Below are 16,473 nucleotides of genomic sequence, written 5' to 3' on the forward strand. Positions count from 1 at the left end.
TTAACAGTCCTGCCGTAACTAAACCCGTAGTGCTCTCAGGAACACCCTTCGATGGCTTTTCTTTGTTGCAGCACGTGTTCTTTCCAGTGTGTCACAGTTGTATATTAATTTTCATCTTGCTTTCTAAGGTAGAGGAATAGCATTCTCTTGGCCTTTCCAGAGCTTAAAGAAATGTTAAAACATGAGAAACAGCTAGTATAGAATTAATACTAATTGATAGTTCAGGGAGGTGTGGCTTGTAGGTAACTGGAAATATCTTGGGTGTGCTGGGTGAGGGGGTAATATCTGGCCTTCTGTATAGACTCTCATTTTAATATCAAAAAGCAAAATGTTTTGCTGAACAGAAGCTAAAAAATAAGTGGTACAACCAGGTCTTATAAATCTTCCAACATCCTGGCTTCCAAGAGCTGGACCCTAGTTTCCTCCACTTGCCTAAGCAGCGCTTGGGAAATCAGTGATTCAATGTATTCTCTTTAATACTAAGGTCTCTCTGGTGTTAGTGCAAATTACTTTTTGCATAGGGTGCAGGAAATGGAGGACTGGGATCCATCCATCCTCCATAGTTTCATTGTCTACTTAACCAATTCTAACTAGCTAACATAGAGCATGTATATGCTCTCTATGCAGTATCTCTTCATTGTTAGGAGAATTCGGTTGGTTAGGTACTATTTCTATCATATTTCAGGTGAGAATGTAAAGACCCAAAGAAGCGAAATAATTTGAGCCAGGTAGGCTAGCCCCCAGTGGGACTCGGCAGGAAAGCACACTGGGACGCTGACTGCCCTCTTCCAGCCTCTTTCCACCAGCTCAAGTTAGGAGTATACTGCAGTTTGAGAGCAGAGAAACGCCTAGGGAAGCTTGTTAAAATGCCGATTCCAAGATCCACCCCCGGGGAATCTGGAGTATTAAACATCCTAAGTGATAATGATATAAATGGGGAAACACTGCCTTCAAACAGATTAATCCGTTATCCAAGGGCTGTGGCGGGCCCGGCGGGCTGAGCGCGGACAGATGCTGCCCTCCGGCGGCTGCGCCGGCGCAGTGCAACCCCAGGCCGCGGCTGCGCAGTGCCGCCCTCTGGCGGCTCCGCTCCTTCTTCCCATCGGCCTCGGCTTGCGGGCCTTTCAAACATGGAGGAGCGGGAGCGGGGGGCGAGGTCCGCTCGCGCCGGGAGCCCCGCGCGCCCGCCCAGCCCGCGGCTGGATGTCAGCTCTGACAGCTTCGACCCTCTGCTGGCTCTGTACGCGCCCCGCCTGCCGCCCATCCCGTACCCCAACGCGCCCTGCTTCAACAACCTGGCCGAGTACGAGAGCTTCCTCAGGACCGGAGTCCGGGGCGGCGGGCGCGGGCGGGCGCGGGGCGCGGCCGCGGGCTCAGGGGTCCCCGCCGCCGCTGCCGGGCCCTCGGCCAGAACCCGCCGCCGCCAGGACGCCCCCGCTCCAGACCCCGAGCGCATCCAGCGCCTCCGTCGCCTCATGGTGGCCAAGGAGGAAGGGGACGGGGCCGCCGGGGCGCGCCGGCGGGGTCCGGGTCGGAGCAGGAAGGCGCCGCGCAACGTGCTCACGCGAATGCCCTGTGAGTCCGGCGGACGCGGGCGGGGCGGTTGGCGGTGGGGGGGACGAGGGCCCCGCCGGCTGCCCGGAAGGTGGCGGCCCAGGGGGCGTTTGCAGGGTGCTAGGGGCTTGGCGCAGGTCCGCACGCATTAGGGGGAGGGTCTTGGTGAAGGTTGCAGAGATAATCCGCCACCGGGAGGAGGTTCTGCTTGAGTCGTGTGGATAATGGGGCGTGAGGAGGGTCTTTTGGAGTAATGAGAGGTCCGCTTGATCGGGGAGCGGGAGAAGAGTGCTAAGGCTGTAGATGTAATAAGGAGCCATGGGAAGGGTCTGCGTGGATAAGGGTGTAGGTCCGCGGAGGTAACGGGGTCCGTGCAAGTGGCTACAGTGGTGATGAGGGGCCTGCAGCGAGGGTCTGTGGGTGTGATGGGGATCTGGAGAGGTGGTGGGGCCTGGAAACGGGACATCACAGGAAGGATCTGCAGAGGTGATGAGAGGTCTTAGGGACCATAGCCAGAGGGGAGGGGCACAACCAATATTAAGGAAAGGAGAGTGTTTGATTAGTGGGATTGAGGATGATGGGATGGAGTGTGGGGAGATCTATCTGTTCAGTTAGAACAGGGGACATAATCTCATAACCCATGCACATTAAGTGACAGCTCCTTCCAGGGTACTTACAGGAGAAGGGCTATGTGGTCTTGATACACACATGTTTGCATTACCAAATCACAAGTGCTTGAATGCAGCAAGCACAAATGCCACTAAAACCCAGACACTGCTTCCCAGCCACTCTGCCAGGATGGGTGCAGGAGTGTGTCTGTCGGGCTCATATTACCATATGTGCAGGTTATTTCAGGTTCTGAAGGTGTAAATGACACAAGGGAATCTCTTGGAGCCTCCTAATAGATCCTTAGAGTAAAGCTGTAAACAGGGGAGGTTGCTAATGTGTGAATTAGGTCTTATCAAATGGAATAAAAACAGCCCAGGGTTATGTCTTTTGTCGTCTGGCAAGCATTTCTGACATCTGCCAGTGAACACAATGACCTAGTTAGCCATTCAAAGCATCTGTATCTTGATAGCTAAATTGTAACATTATTAAATCACTGCCTTTAGGATGGAGGGTTGTGCTAAGCAAGGGAATATTTTGTTTCATTCCTAGAAGTGTTTATTAAGAGAGAAACATCCTGAAAAGCTGTGTGCTGTTAGATGTATCTTTGTCAGATCATTTACTGTGACAGACAGTGCCAGAGCATTCTTGCCAAAGCTAGGGTGCACCCCAGCTTGCTTGCGGAACAGTAACACAAAGATAAAGTATGCATGTTCCTAAAATAAGAGCAGTGTGGGGGACCTTATTTTGCCTAGACTTTTTGCCACTATCAGATCTTGGAAATGCACTCTAAGTCTCAGAGTGTAACATTTATTTCCATTTTGCCAGTTGTTCCTTTGCTACAGAGATTGTCAAGGAAAGACGTATTTCTATGTGGAAAGTGGTTTTAGCTTTACCTATGGAGCACTCTGCTATATTGGTATGACAGAGCATGAAAACCAGCTTTGTTGATTTCCCATGATTAAATATATGCCTGGAATCAAGATCTCAGAATGTGCCATAGGCACTGAAAATTTTAATCACACCGCTAGAAACAATTGAGTGTGCATGATAGAGATGGGTAGACATCATAGAGAACTAATGAGCTTCAGAAAGCCAGAAAAGTACAGGGGTGTCAGGGCGGCTCAGTTAGTTGAGCATCTGACTCTTGATTTCGGCTCAGGTCATGATCTCAGGGTTGTGAGATCCAGCCTGAGCCCTGTCTTGGGCTCCCCACTCAGCAGGGAGCCTGGTACTCTCCCTTTCTCTCCCTCTGCCCCCCCCCCGTCTCTCTCTCTCTCTCTAAAATAAATAAATGAATCTTTAAAAAACAAAAAGGAAGAAAGTAAGAAAAGTACAGAAGCAAGGGTGAAGATTAAATTTATTTGGAAAGAGTTCCTGGAAGAGATTGGCTTCAGGTCTCAAAGTTAATTTAAGGAAGGGCATGGTTGAGGATAACAGTAATTATTTAAAAGTTAGGCTCTTGAGGTATAATTTACACATAACAAAATTCACCCTTTTTAAGTGAGTTTAGACAAATGTGTAGTTGTGAAATTACCACCACAATCAAGATACAGAACGAATCATCACCCCAGAAAGTTCCCTCATGGCCCTTTTTAAGTCAAGAGACAATTTTATTGTTGCTAATTATGGCTACAGTCATTTAGCTAGTAAGTGCTGTGCACTTTGCTAAGTCCTTTAGATGCACTGTACCCTATTTTACCCTTAGATACTACTTTATAAATGAAGTTGGTTGAGCTTAGCTACTTGCCCAGGATCACATAGCTAGTTAGTTTGCATCTGAGACTTAATGCTGGGTTTGTCCAACTCCAGGGCCTGTGTGCCAGGGCCATTATCCTCATCTCAAGTAAGGGAAGAGGGGAGTACATTCTCATTTTTCTTTCCTTGCTTCTTTTGTTGGCTGGAGGGTGCCACATATGTGAGGCCAAGAGTGTATGTCTAGAGCAATGAGAACTGAATTTGGGTCCAGAGAAGGATTTGTTAAAACACTTTGAAGACCAAAGAGTTTCTCTTTGATTTTGTTATGATAGATAGTGGGAACCATCGTGTATATCCTTAAGCGAAAGCACTTTTAGGGTAACGTTTCTAATAACTTACTTTCTAGTAGCAAAATGTATTTGGGGAGGTATAGACCACAAACTCAAGGGTTTGACTGCTGGGCTGGCTTTTTTAGTTTTGAACACTGGCTCCTCTACTTTCTAGCTGTTTTATAGTAGACAGGTCACTGTTAAACTCTTTGGGTCCTCAGTTTCCTCATCTGTAAAGTGAGGACAGTAATAGTATCCACCTATAGTTGTTAGGTTTATTTAGTTAACCCATTCAAAGCTTTTACACGTAGGGAAATTCTCAATGAATGTTAAATGTCACTGCGATTGTTGTAGGTTATTGTTGTGGTTATTGTTTTAGACTGTCATTATTAAAAGCTCCAGGTGAGGATGTATATATATACCCTGCCTGTATTGGGTGTTGGCTCAGCCATTTACTAGGTAAGTTACCTTGAGAAGTTATTTAAATAAACATTTCTGAGCTTCATTTTCCTCATCTGTAAAGTAGGGCAAAATAATAGTACCTATGTGTTAAAGTTGTGAGGATTAAATAAAATAACATGCATAAAGTTAAATTTACCCCAAGGCCTGGTTCATACCTAGTGCTCAGTAATTGGGGATAATGATGGTGTCGGGATGATGTGAGGGAAACTGGGAGGCTCTTGTAATAAATGAATTATCTGATAAGGCTCTGGACTGTATTATTGGTTGAGGAAGGAGAAAGGAAAGGGTACAACTTAGTTATTGAGAATCTATTGTCTGAGCTTAGTGTGGCCACAAGTAGGGAGAAGAATGGAGTTAAAAATGACCTGGCTTTAGAAGGTTGGGCCTAAGAATAGTGGCAATGAAGAAGGAGATCTGGAAGAATAACTATCTTCAAAGATAAGGCGTATATTTTTTTGTCGTATTAAATTTTAGAAGACTGGCTCATCTATCCATTTGGAGTTTGTTATACAGACTGCTGGAAGAGATGCAGAATGTGCCTTCTGCTGGTGATAGGTAGTAAGGAGGGCACGTATTGCATGGTGCACTGGGTGTTATACACAACTAATGAATCATCGAACTTTACATCAAAAACCAGGATGTACTGTATGGTGACTAACATAATATAATAAAAAAAAAGAATGTGCCTTCTGATTCACAATGTGGAGCTCATTTTTGCCTTGGCAGTTTGCTGTGATAGGTGGTGCTAGTGTGATGTTCTTGATCACACAAGGAGTGAATGCTCCCTGGAATTATGCCTTATTAAATCTTTGGAAGAAAAAAAAAATCAAGAGAAAAATAAAGATATGAGAGTTGAAAGACTTGAGTTTATCATTTGTTTACCAGAATAAGAAACTGTTGTTAAGTTGTGTGTTTGTGTTTTCTCTCTGGTTTGGGGACTCGGGGCAAAGTAGTACCTCTGTTTATTTACAAGTTAGAAAAAGAATGGTCTTTAAAAAAAAAAGAAAGAAAGAAAGAAAAAGAATGGTTTTTCCACTGTTGGTGGAAACATATTGGGGGGGGGGGGGAAGCAGGGAATTTGTATAGGCAAAGAAACTGATCCAGGCAGTATGATCAATTTCTAAGAAATTGAATGATAGAGACTTATTCCTGAAATGCATATGGAAGATAACTAGTTTAACCCCATTTTATAAATTAGGAAATTCAGACTTGTAGAGAAAAAGTTCCTCAAACATTCAAAGAATTTCAAAATATTGCTATGCTAGAGCAAGGGCGGATGCTGAAGGTCAGACCAAGGTGCTCATGTTCCTTTCCAAGGCCTCTGTTTCTGCCACACTGCCTTCAGCTGTGCCTTCCTGCTGAAGTTTCAGTCTGACATAAACTCCTACTTCTCATCTGCTAAGTTACTTTCTTCAAAGAGTGTTTTCTTTCATTAATTTATCACTGCCACCATTTATAAGCTGATCTATGAGTGAGGGATAAGGAGGTCAAAAGTAACCTGCTTAGTTATCCAAACTGAAGTGCAGGACTATTGTTCTCTTTCATGCCACTAGAAACAAAACTGATTTTTTTTTGTGTTTACTATTGATGGCAATAATCAATCTCCAAAGAATTTTGCCTTGCAAACTTGGGAGGGAAAGACTGAGACTGTGTATGTGTGAGTGTGAGTATAAGAGTGTGTGTGTGCACATGTGGTTTTCTTTTGGAAGGTTTTATATAGTATAGCCATCATATTGTGAAGGCTAAGTTAATGTAAAGCAATAAAAATAAAATTCATCCCTGTTCCCAAGCTCTGAAAAAAAGAATCCATCATAGTAAAGGCTGCAATTTATAGTCCCAGCCTTCTTCCCGTGAATTGTCATACTCTTTATGTGATGCTTATCAGCAATCTCATAGGAGCCTAATGCCTAGCAGGTGCTTTTGTATCAACCAGGCTTGGAATGCAATGAGGTCTCTTCCTCCTAGTGTAAAGATGACGTACATTGGAATCCAGCGGCTCCAGAGAGCTTAGGCATGGAGTGTCTTCAGATGGGGGCCAAAAGTCCATTCTCTCTTAGAGGACTGCACATGTTTAAGGGCAGATGCATTACATGGCTTGTTTCCTTTAAACATGTGAATAAGTTGTTTGATTTTGGGGGTTTTTTTTGTAAGAGTCAAACTGGATATGTGGTTCATGAGAATTATCCTTAAAAAAGTTGTCTTGGGACACCTGGGTGGCTCAGTCAGTTAAACGTCTGCCTTCAGCTCAGGTCATGATCCCGGGGTCCTGGGCTCAAGCTCCGCTTCAGGCTCCTTACTCAGCGGGGAGCGTGCTTCTCCCTCTGCCTGCTGCTCCCCCAGCTTGTGTGTGCACTCTCTCTCTCTCCCCCTCTCTCTGACAAATAAATCAATAATCTTAAAAAAAAAAAAAAAGTTGTCTTACCCACATACAGAACTGAGAAGAATTTTGCTGCTGCTGTGTACATTTAATGTGGGGTTCCCCCCCAAAAAATTTTTTAAATAATGGTGCATCTTAAAATCAATGACATCATAATGATCCAGCCATTGCACTACTGGGTATTTACCCCAAAGATACAGACGTAGTGAAGAGAAGGGCTATATGCACCCCAATGTTCATAGCAGCAATGTCCACAATAGCTAAATCGTGGAAGGAGCCGAGATGCCCTTCAACAGATGACTGGATTAAGAAGTTGTGGTCCATATATACAATGGAATATTACTCGGCTATCAGAAAGAACGAGTTCTCAACATTTGCTGCAACATGGACGGCACTGGAGGAGATAATGCTAAGTGAAATAAGTCAAGCAGAGAAAGACAACTATCATATGGTTTCTCTCATCTATGGAACATAAGAACTAGGATGATCGGTAGGGGAAGAAAGGGATAAAGAAAGGGGGGGTAATCAGAAGGGGGAATGAAACATGAGAGACTATGGACTATGAGAAACAAACTGAGGACTTCAGAGGGGAGGGGGGTGGGGGAATGGGATAGACCGGTGATGGGTAGTAAGGAGGGCACGTATTGCATGGTGCACTGGGTGTTATACACAACTAATGAATCATCGAGCCTTACATCGGAAACCGGGGATGTACTGTATGGTGACTAACATAATATAATAAAAAATCATTAAAAAAGAATAAAAAAATAAAAAAATAAAATAAAATCAATGACATCATAGAACACAGGATATACGAGTAGTGAAACATTTGGGTGATAGCCAGATGTATGCTTTATCTCTGTTCTGGTGGAATCTTGCCTTATTTCAGTGTATGTTGCCTGTACTACTTATGTTGCCCATTGGGCCTTCCCGTTTCCATAGTGAGGTTGCCGCTGCACCATGTTGTCTAATGTTGCTGGAGATGGTTGGGTGGTCTCAGTTGTTAATTCTGGGAATGAGAGCAGATGTTCATGCTATGCTCACTGTTCTTGTCTTGTTTCAGTGCACGAAGGCAGCCCTCTGGGTGAGCTCCATCGTTGTATCCGGGAGGGAGTGAAGGTGAATGTTCATATCCGCACTTTCAAGGGTCTTCGGGGCGTCTGTACAGGCTTCCTCGTCGCATTTGACAAGTTCTGGAATATGGTAATTAAGTCTTTCTCAAGGGGTTGGAGAACCTCCTAGGGATTAAATCTTTTGTATGTCTAAATGACCTGAATAACCTTATTTAGGAAGACCTATAGAATAACTTCCCAGAAGAACTAGAATTTTTGCATTCTCTTGGCCAACAACAAAAGAGTACTTTCTATTGCTTCCTTTTCTTTAAGGCATTGGCTTTCAACCCGGATAGTTTTGCACTTCTCTCCCTCCTAGGGACATTTGGCAATGTCTGGGGACGTTTTTTAGTTGTCATAACTGTGGCATCTAATGGGTAGAGGCCAGAGGAGCTGCTGCACATCTGACAATACACAAGATAACCCCCCAACAACAAAGACGTATCTGGTCCAAAATCCTTAGTGCTATGGTTAAGAAACCCAGCCTTAAGGAATAATTATTCATTTCAATTGTTTAGTAGTTTTGTATCAATTTCCTACTGACCATTCTTTCATTCATTTCAAAATATTTATTGATTTCCCACTTTGGTTGGTACTGTACCACAGTGCTAGGTATAGAAACTTCAGAAAGGAACTTTCATTCTACAGTTTTGGGAAGATAGATGAAGATAGAGGGGAAGCAGGCATTCTAATGAGCAAGGCACTTTGCAAGGTATTTCCTTATGAAGGAAATACACTCCCACTCTCCTAGAGGCTTACCGCCTACTAGGCATTTGTAGGAGTGACGAGATACATTATAGCGCCGCTATAATATGTGGAAGTTAAACTAGAAACACCAGGCTTTCTGGTGTTTCTTTTTCATATGGTCTCCCATCTCCAACTTTTCTTTTTCCTGCGTTTTATCTTTGTCCATGTGTTCTCCTGGGTGAATATAGTAGTTGCTGACATTTATTAAGCACTTAGCATTTGCTGGATAGTGTACTAAGGGTTTATCTCCGTAAACAAGGTTTGCTACTGTTCCATTTTACAAATGAAGAAATTGAGGCTAGAGATATTGCCTGATTGGCCCAGATTACCCTGTTAGTAAGTGGAAGTTCTAGAACTTTATCCCAGGTCTTTCTGACTCCTAAGACCATGTTTTCAACCAGTGTGGAATCAGAAGACCTAAATTTGAATCCTAGCTTTACCTAACCTTGGTAGTTGTGTTACTTTAGGCAAGGTAATTTCTCTGAGGCCCACTTTTCTTACATCTCAAATGTAGGGGAAAGTACTTTACTGTTACAGTTTTACCTTTGAAGGAAAAGTATTTAAGACAACATCTTTGATATGATGGTCATAATAATAATCCTGCCAGCTTATATTTGTAGGGTGAGTTACACTTTTCAAATTGATTTCTCATACATAATCTCATTTGATCCTAAATAGCTGTCCTATGAATTTGATCTCTCAGAGACAAAAATTCACCAACAATTCTGTATGTAACTCTGATTAATACTTGTTCATTGCTGTCATAAGACCTAGAAACTGAGGAAGGAAAAGAAGTAATAGAATAGTGTTTCTCAAAGCGTGGCTTAGGGGTATCCTATATCACAATCATGGAGTTTCTGGTTAAAACAGAAAGTTCCTGAGCTTCATCCCAGACCTACTGAGTCAGCATATCTAGGAAGTAGCCTTGGATTTATATTTTAATAAGCTTCCTAGATATTTATGCACACTGAAATTTGCAAACCTCTACCATGCATTTGTAAAGGCCCCTTACCATAGACGAAACCCATCTTACATGGTGATAGCAGCTTGGAAATCTTACTCAGAGGGTGCCAGGGATTGCCATTTTTTTCTGCCCAACAGCGGAGTCACTTGTTTAGTTCTGCCAAATGAGGTGTTTATTCTGCTTTTGAAATTTTTCCTGGAAGCTATAAAAATAATTTATGCCTAATTATGCCTTAAAATAATTCTGCCTAATTTTTTCCCCCTTTGGGCTATTTCTCTAGGCACTTACTGATGTGGATGAGACCTACCGAAAACCTGTTCTAGGCAAAGCGTATGAGCGGGATTCTTCATTGACTCTCACTAGGGTAGGCCGTTTCCCCTGACTTCCTGAGTACCCAGTGTGCTTTCAAGCTTAGAAATGAAGATCACCGAGCCTGGTGACCAGGTTTTCTTAGTGGGAGAGCTCAGTTACTGTCCACTATGCATGCCTAGACCAAGATCTTCATTAGTTTTGCTTCTCATGCATTCACCTAATTGCAAATGAGTCTGTGCTTTTGACCTGCATAGTATTTAAGCAACAAGTTACCTCTTAGAAGCCTTAGAAGTCTTTCCATTTTATACCACAGAAAAAAGCAGGTGCCTTTTCTCTTGACAGATTATTGATATATCTGTATTATGGCTACACACAGAAGATTTATTATTAACTTTTTAAAAATTGTACAGCAAGGGGTCTATAAAACCTAAGCAATCTGGTGGGGGTTTTTTTCTATATATTGAAAGAAGGATGTTGAAGGCTAAAGAGAAGGCTGATATTTATCATTGCTTTCCTTATAGCTGTTTGATCGCTTAAAACTTCAAGATTCCTCCAAAAAGGAAGCCGATTCTAAGTCTGCAGTTGAAGACTCCACTTTGTCCAGATATTCCCAGACATCTACTTGGAAGGTGGCTTCAGTGTGGGGAAGAGGAGATAGTGACCGGAGCTCACGCAGGCGTTCCCGCTCCGTCCCTTCTTCTCTGCAGGCATCTGCAAGGGAGGAGTCCAGGTCAGAGATGTCAGGGAGGACTACACGGACAGAAGGGTCAAGTGCGGGAGGTACCTTTTCCAGGGCTACCACCCTTTCCAGGGGTCAGTCCCGTAAGAAAAAGCGAAAGCCCAAAGTGGATTACCAGCAGGTATTCACTCGACACATAAATCAGATTTTCATTCGAGGCGAGAATGTCCTGCTGGTTCATCTTGCACAGTGACCAGCTCGGCCTCACTGGAGTTTTGGTTTTTAGAAATAAAATGCATGAATTGCTGCTATGCTGTATCCTAGTATCCCAGTGAAACTCGAGTTGGAATGATTCCCTCTGGTCCTGCATGCGCAGAGCATAGAGCCAGGCTCAGGCCCTCTGGAAGATGAGCTCCCTCAAGGGGACACAGGCCTTAGGAGGATGGGTATTTGCATTAATATCAAATCAAAAGCTGTACAGAGGAAACAACATACATCTTATTTGGTGTCATGGTCGACTTTAGACACTCAAACCAAATATCAAATCTCCATTTGAATTAGGGGCCATGGTATGAATTAAATTCACCCCACAGTCACTATAAGGATGGGAGGGAAAAAACACCTCAAAAAAAATGATTTCATTTCTAAAAGCTAGTGCCCTATGTACTCATGAATTTGATTCTAAGAGTAACAATGTAAATTTCCCTGTCGTCTTCCTTGTACCCACAACTTGTAACTGACCTTTGAATTTTGCTCTACACCATTCTCTCTTGATCGCGAAATGTAATTTATTACCTTTGAATATCTGTAAAACTAAGAAAGCTACCAGCTTATGAAAGAGTAAGATTTGGATGCTGATATGCTCAAAGCAGCCAACAATGAATATTCTGTTCTTACCCCTCTCCTTATTATTTAAAGGGATACAGGACTTCAGCAGTCTTCCCCCCCTTACCAGAGGTAGCTTCTGAGAATGGCATGGCAGATGGGACTAGAAGATGCTCATGAGGTGGCTTCTTGTCCTTTTCTCTCACTTCTGTGGCATGGTGCTAGTGCATGTACCCAGTGTATTGCCCTTCTGTATGTAGTGTGGACTGTTCCGTGAGCTTTATGGCAGGTGACTGTGACCTTCATGTCTGGCTTCAAAGAGTTCTGCATGAACTCAGTAGCACATACGCATCACGTGGTTGAGAGTTCCCTTTCCGGTTAGGGCTGGCCTGTGTAGACTAACTTTCAGAATGGTATTTCCGTAAAACAGGAGTGGCAGTTTTATTCCGTAATGTCATGCCGAAGAGGTTCTTACAAAGTACAGTGGGTGGCATCTATAAGGGACACTTCACTCACAGCCTGGCTTGAGTAATGGCACCTCTGATACTTCTACTTGAATCATATGCTTTTTCAGTCACTAGTACGGAATGGGCTACATCTTGACACAGACTGTTAGGCAATATTGATTTTTGTTTTGTTTATATTTGGTTTTATTTTAGAATAACTTATGTTCAAAATGAGAATAAGAAATAGCTGACTAGTTAAAATGTTTGGGGGAAAAAAGTTCCCCTGCTGTATTTTTTGTGTAACTTAGGTAAGCCTTCTGAGAAGCAGGGTGAATAATGTTGAGGAAGTTAGGACACCTGATCCTTCTGGTAGCTGGGCCACTGGCTCGTCATGCAATGAAAGGAGAGCAGACTTAACCCCTCCGTGCCTCAGTTTTTCCCATCAGACACCTACCTCACAGGGGCACTGAGACAAAGAATTTTAGGAAGGCATTTTAAAGTCTTTCAACATATTTAAGTGCCATGAGTAACTTTTACTAACTATATTTCATAGCTTGGTAAGAGTTCTATGTCTTATGAGCAAGGTGGGTGCTACATATGAAAGTCATCTCCGTAGGTGTCATAATTTTGAACTCGTCCTCAGACGGCAGTGATATCTTCAGGAACTATTTTCCATAATCCATTCTTTTCTCCTAAAGGACAGTGGAAGTGCTTAGAAGAATATCCTCATTAAAAGAAGAGTAATGTTTCTTTGCTGCTTCCCCCACATCCCAGCCCCAACCCTGTTCTGATCATCATCAGAAAGAATTCCCCTGAACTTTTCAAGGGGTTTATATGGTAGTACCAAAGGGACAATGCACATCTAAATATGACACATCCCCAAAGGGGAATTGTAGAAGATGTTTTGTTTTGTTTCATTTACTTGTTTTTATTTTAAAATGCATTGTAAATATTCCTCTATCCATATCAGATACAATAAACACTTAGAGAGGTTCCATGTTACAAAGTCAAGCGGTTATCTTTGGAATCGGCTCATCTAAATTCTCTTCTAAATAGTATGTCTAAAATCTCTGTTCCTCAAGTAATAGTTATCTTGTTTCATCCTCAGGCACCCCTGCCTCTACCTCTTTACTAGTCTTTCCTGTTAGATGTCCTCCTCTGCCTGCCTTTCTGTCCCTCAGCTAGAAGCTGCAATAGATACCAGGTTTCCCCAATAGGTAAACGTTTGGTATCAAAAGGAATATATCAGTTTCCATTCATTTTAGTGCCTAAATCTAACGTGATTTATTTTAAACACATGCTGCATTTTCATGTTTGTATATAATTTTCGTATGTCCAGATAACAATTGGTTTGCTACTTTTCTGTCCAATCTAATAATTCTGGCTCTGAAAATTATTTTAAACCCATGTGATCAGTCTCATGTGCCCATATCTCCCCATTTATTGATTTGGTTTGGACAGTGATTCTAAGAATACTATTTAGTAAATGTGCTGTTTTGTACAAAGTATGACAATTCTTTTTTAGGGAAGTCAATTTTTAAAATTATTGCCTTTTCTTTATTATTGTAGAAATTTTTCAAAAGGAAGAAAAAAATTGGTCCTAATAACCTATGTGCTGCTCAAAATATGTCATCACCTGGAACATTATAATAAGTTGCTATGAAAATAATGGAAGTCGTCTTCCTCAGGAGAAGGAAAGAAAAAGGGAAAGTAACAGCCAGAATGGTAGAGTTCTAGAGGCCCCCACAAGCCTACTTGAGGGGGCCCTGCACAGCTGAAATGCAATATAACTGGTTTCTGGTATTCCCCAGGGATTTGGGCTTAGGACAGTTGGTAGGAATAGTATTTATTTTTGAACACCCAACTGGGGTTCTTCAGAGTCATCTCTAGCATGGGAATCCGTTTCTGAGACAGTTCATGGGGCGTACCTGTGCACTTCTTGAGGTCTTTGGAGGAGCAGCCAGCTTCGTTAGATGACAACAAAGCACTGAGCCACAGGAGATGTGGTTTCACGCCCAGAATGACTTCATGTGCCATTCTTTGTACACAGAGGTGATTCTGCGCCTCTACCACCAGCAGAACTTCTGCTTTAGGTTGTTTGTTCTAGTACTTGGGAAGCGCTCTGCTCCCTTTTAGAGACCATCTTATGATGGTGGGCCATTTGTGAGATAGTTAGCCAGCGTTAGCAGTGTCTAAGGCAGATGGCTTTAGACCAGTCCGTTCCTTGCTCTCTCTGCATGGTGCATATCAAGTCAGAAAGCCGAGAAACCATTCACATTAAAGTCTAGGTGCATGAGAATCCTTGAGTTGTTAGTGGGTCAGGAGGGGCTTCATCTCTCGTTGTGGTAAAATTATCCAGGAGTACCTTTGGAGATTGTCAGGCATGAACTATGAGCTGTCTTTAATCCTCAGAAGCTGTGTGCAGAAGTCTAGGTATACCGCTTACCCCTTGAGAGAAAAATAGGACCCTAACTTGATGCTGAGGGGTTTTGTATTTGTATTTGCACTATCCCCATAGCCGCTGACATGGGCAAAATCATGAAATAGAACTGATTTTGTAAATTTTCTCTTAATTTTTGCCTTTAGGAAAAATTAAAATTATTCAAAGATGGCTAGCTGTCACTGGTGCTGCCCCAAAGCTTTCCCATCTTATATGTATTTTTTATGAATGACATGGTTGCTATGGGAAGGCCAAGGTTCACGTTAAGAGTATCATGGTGTAAATATAATGGTTTAGCAGCCATTTTAATTTTTCTTTCCCTGCGCCATATGTACACTACAGTCAACCCCTTTTCAGTAGCTTCCGTTCACCAGCCTGTGTTTTCCTGGGCAGTGACTCTCAGACGCTTTTCTTAGTGATTATAAAGCAAGAAAATCTTATCTGGGCCTATGTTGCAAAGGTGGGTGGTCTGTCATTACTTTCTGGCAAATTGAGTTGGTGAATTTTAGATAAGCCTTTGGGGTTCCTGTCACAGGTTCTTGGGCTCTGAAGAAGGGTTGCGCCTTTTTTACTCTCAGTGTTTTGAGTATTTTTCAAGTGTTTGTAAGTTCTCTTGCACTCCTCTAATAAAAACGAAAGCTATCTGTCAAGGAATGGCTTTGGATGGTTCAGAGATCTAGGGGAAAAGAAATAAATACACCTGAGACCTTCAGTTGGTCTTTTATTTATTTAGAATGAAAAGTAGTTTGATAAGCTACCAGAGTTAGTGCTGCTTGAAAAACACTCTCTGAAAAGATGGCAGCTGTCCCTCAGGAAAGCTATAAAGCTATTCCCAATGCATCGCAATTGCTTTTGATTTTTAGTCCTTTGGAGCAAATGTCTGATGTTATGTCTGATGTTATGTTTTTAGAACTGTGGGGGAAAATGTCTAAACAATTTTAGGGGGTATTATTTAAATGATTATCTGGCTGAAGTATGTGTGAGCTGGGTTCTAGGGCAGCTGTCCAGTTCTTTTTCTGTTGTCCTGACAGTAACACAGATAGTGAGCGATGTCTTGGAAAGTGATTTGCTTATTTCATACTGACATCTAAAGACATTAGCCTTCTGTTTGGCAACCCTGGGGACACCCTTCTGCACCGTGACTTATTAATGTTTTTTTAGACAAGGCTAACCTGGATGACTCTCTGTATTTATAGTTTCACTATTCATATACCAGCTGCTAAAAGAAAAACCATAACTTATAATCTTGTCTTGAAATTACTCCTAATTGTGAAGTTCACCTAAATTCTTCATGTTTAGGGAGGATTGCTGCTAGTTACGTCAGTTTGCAGTGTTCTGCTTTAGGTATGTGTCATATGGGAGTCTGGAAACTGTAATAAATACGATTGTTTTAATGTACTGACTGCTTTGTCTCTGCTGATTTTGAGGGGCGGTGGAGGGAAGGAGACATGGAAGTCTATTACCAAGAAGACACTGACCTAGAAAGTTAATGCCTTTCAAGCCTTCTGCCAGCTTATTGTTGTAACCTCGTGCCTTTTCTTTATCAAAGCACATACATCTACATCAGCTGTCCTTGGGGTGGCTTTGTTCTTCCATGTTTATTAGAAGCTCATGCTTAGAAAAGGAACGTGGCCCACATTGTGAATTATCTCTTCTAAGCTCCAAGCAATGGTAATTGCCCTGTGAATTTATTCTATCTAATAGCTCACTGGCATTAACCCCCCTCTCTTCATGATCTGCTAAGATCACACTTCACTGTGCTCCCACTGAGGGTTTGACCACATTTGACTAATTGATCCTCACATGGTTCCAGAAATATTTGAATTTGTTGCGAGCTTCCCTCTGTGCATGTACAGGAAGTTGAACTTCCCTAAGATTTGCCACACGGATTACTTGATCTCCTCTGCGTGCTTTCAGAACTT

The 16,473-nt window shown here is 42.6% G+C and overlaps 1 protein-coding gene across 1 annotated transcript; it reads left to right on the forward strand.

Annotated features, from left to right (window-relative positions):
* The first annotated feature begins 1,088 nt into the window (after window positions 1-1,088).
* Window positions 1,089-15,949, forward strand: LSM11 (LSM11, U7 small nuclear RNA associated). Its single transcript, XM_026510874.4, has 4 exons — window positions 1,089-1,575; window positions 8,090-8,229; window positions 10,130-10,213; window positions 10,683-15,949. The coding sequence occupies exons 1-4, from the start codon at window positions 1,131-1,133 to the stop codon at window positions 11,091-11,093; spliced, it is 1,080 nt and encodes a 359-aa protein (XP_026366659.1). The 5' UTR covers window positions 1,089-1,130; the 3' UTR covers window positions 11,094-15,949.
* The last annotated feature ends 524 nt before the right edge of the window (window positions 15,950-16,473 follow it).

Source organism: Ursus arctos, unplaced genomic scaffold, assembly GCF_023065955.2.
Source record: "Ursus arctos isolate Adak ecotype North America unplaced genomic scaffold, UrsArc2.0 scaffold_15, whole genome shotgun sequence".
Classification (NCBI taxonomy): domain Eukaryota; kingdom Metazoa; phylum Chordata; class Mammalia; order Carnivora; family Ursidae; genus Ursus; species Ursus arctos.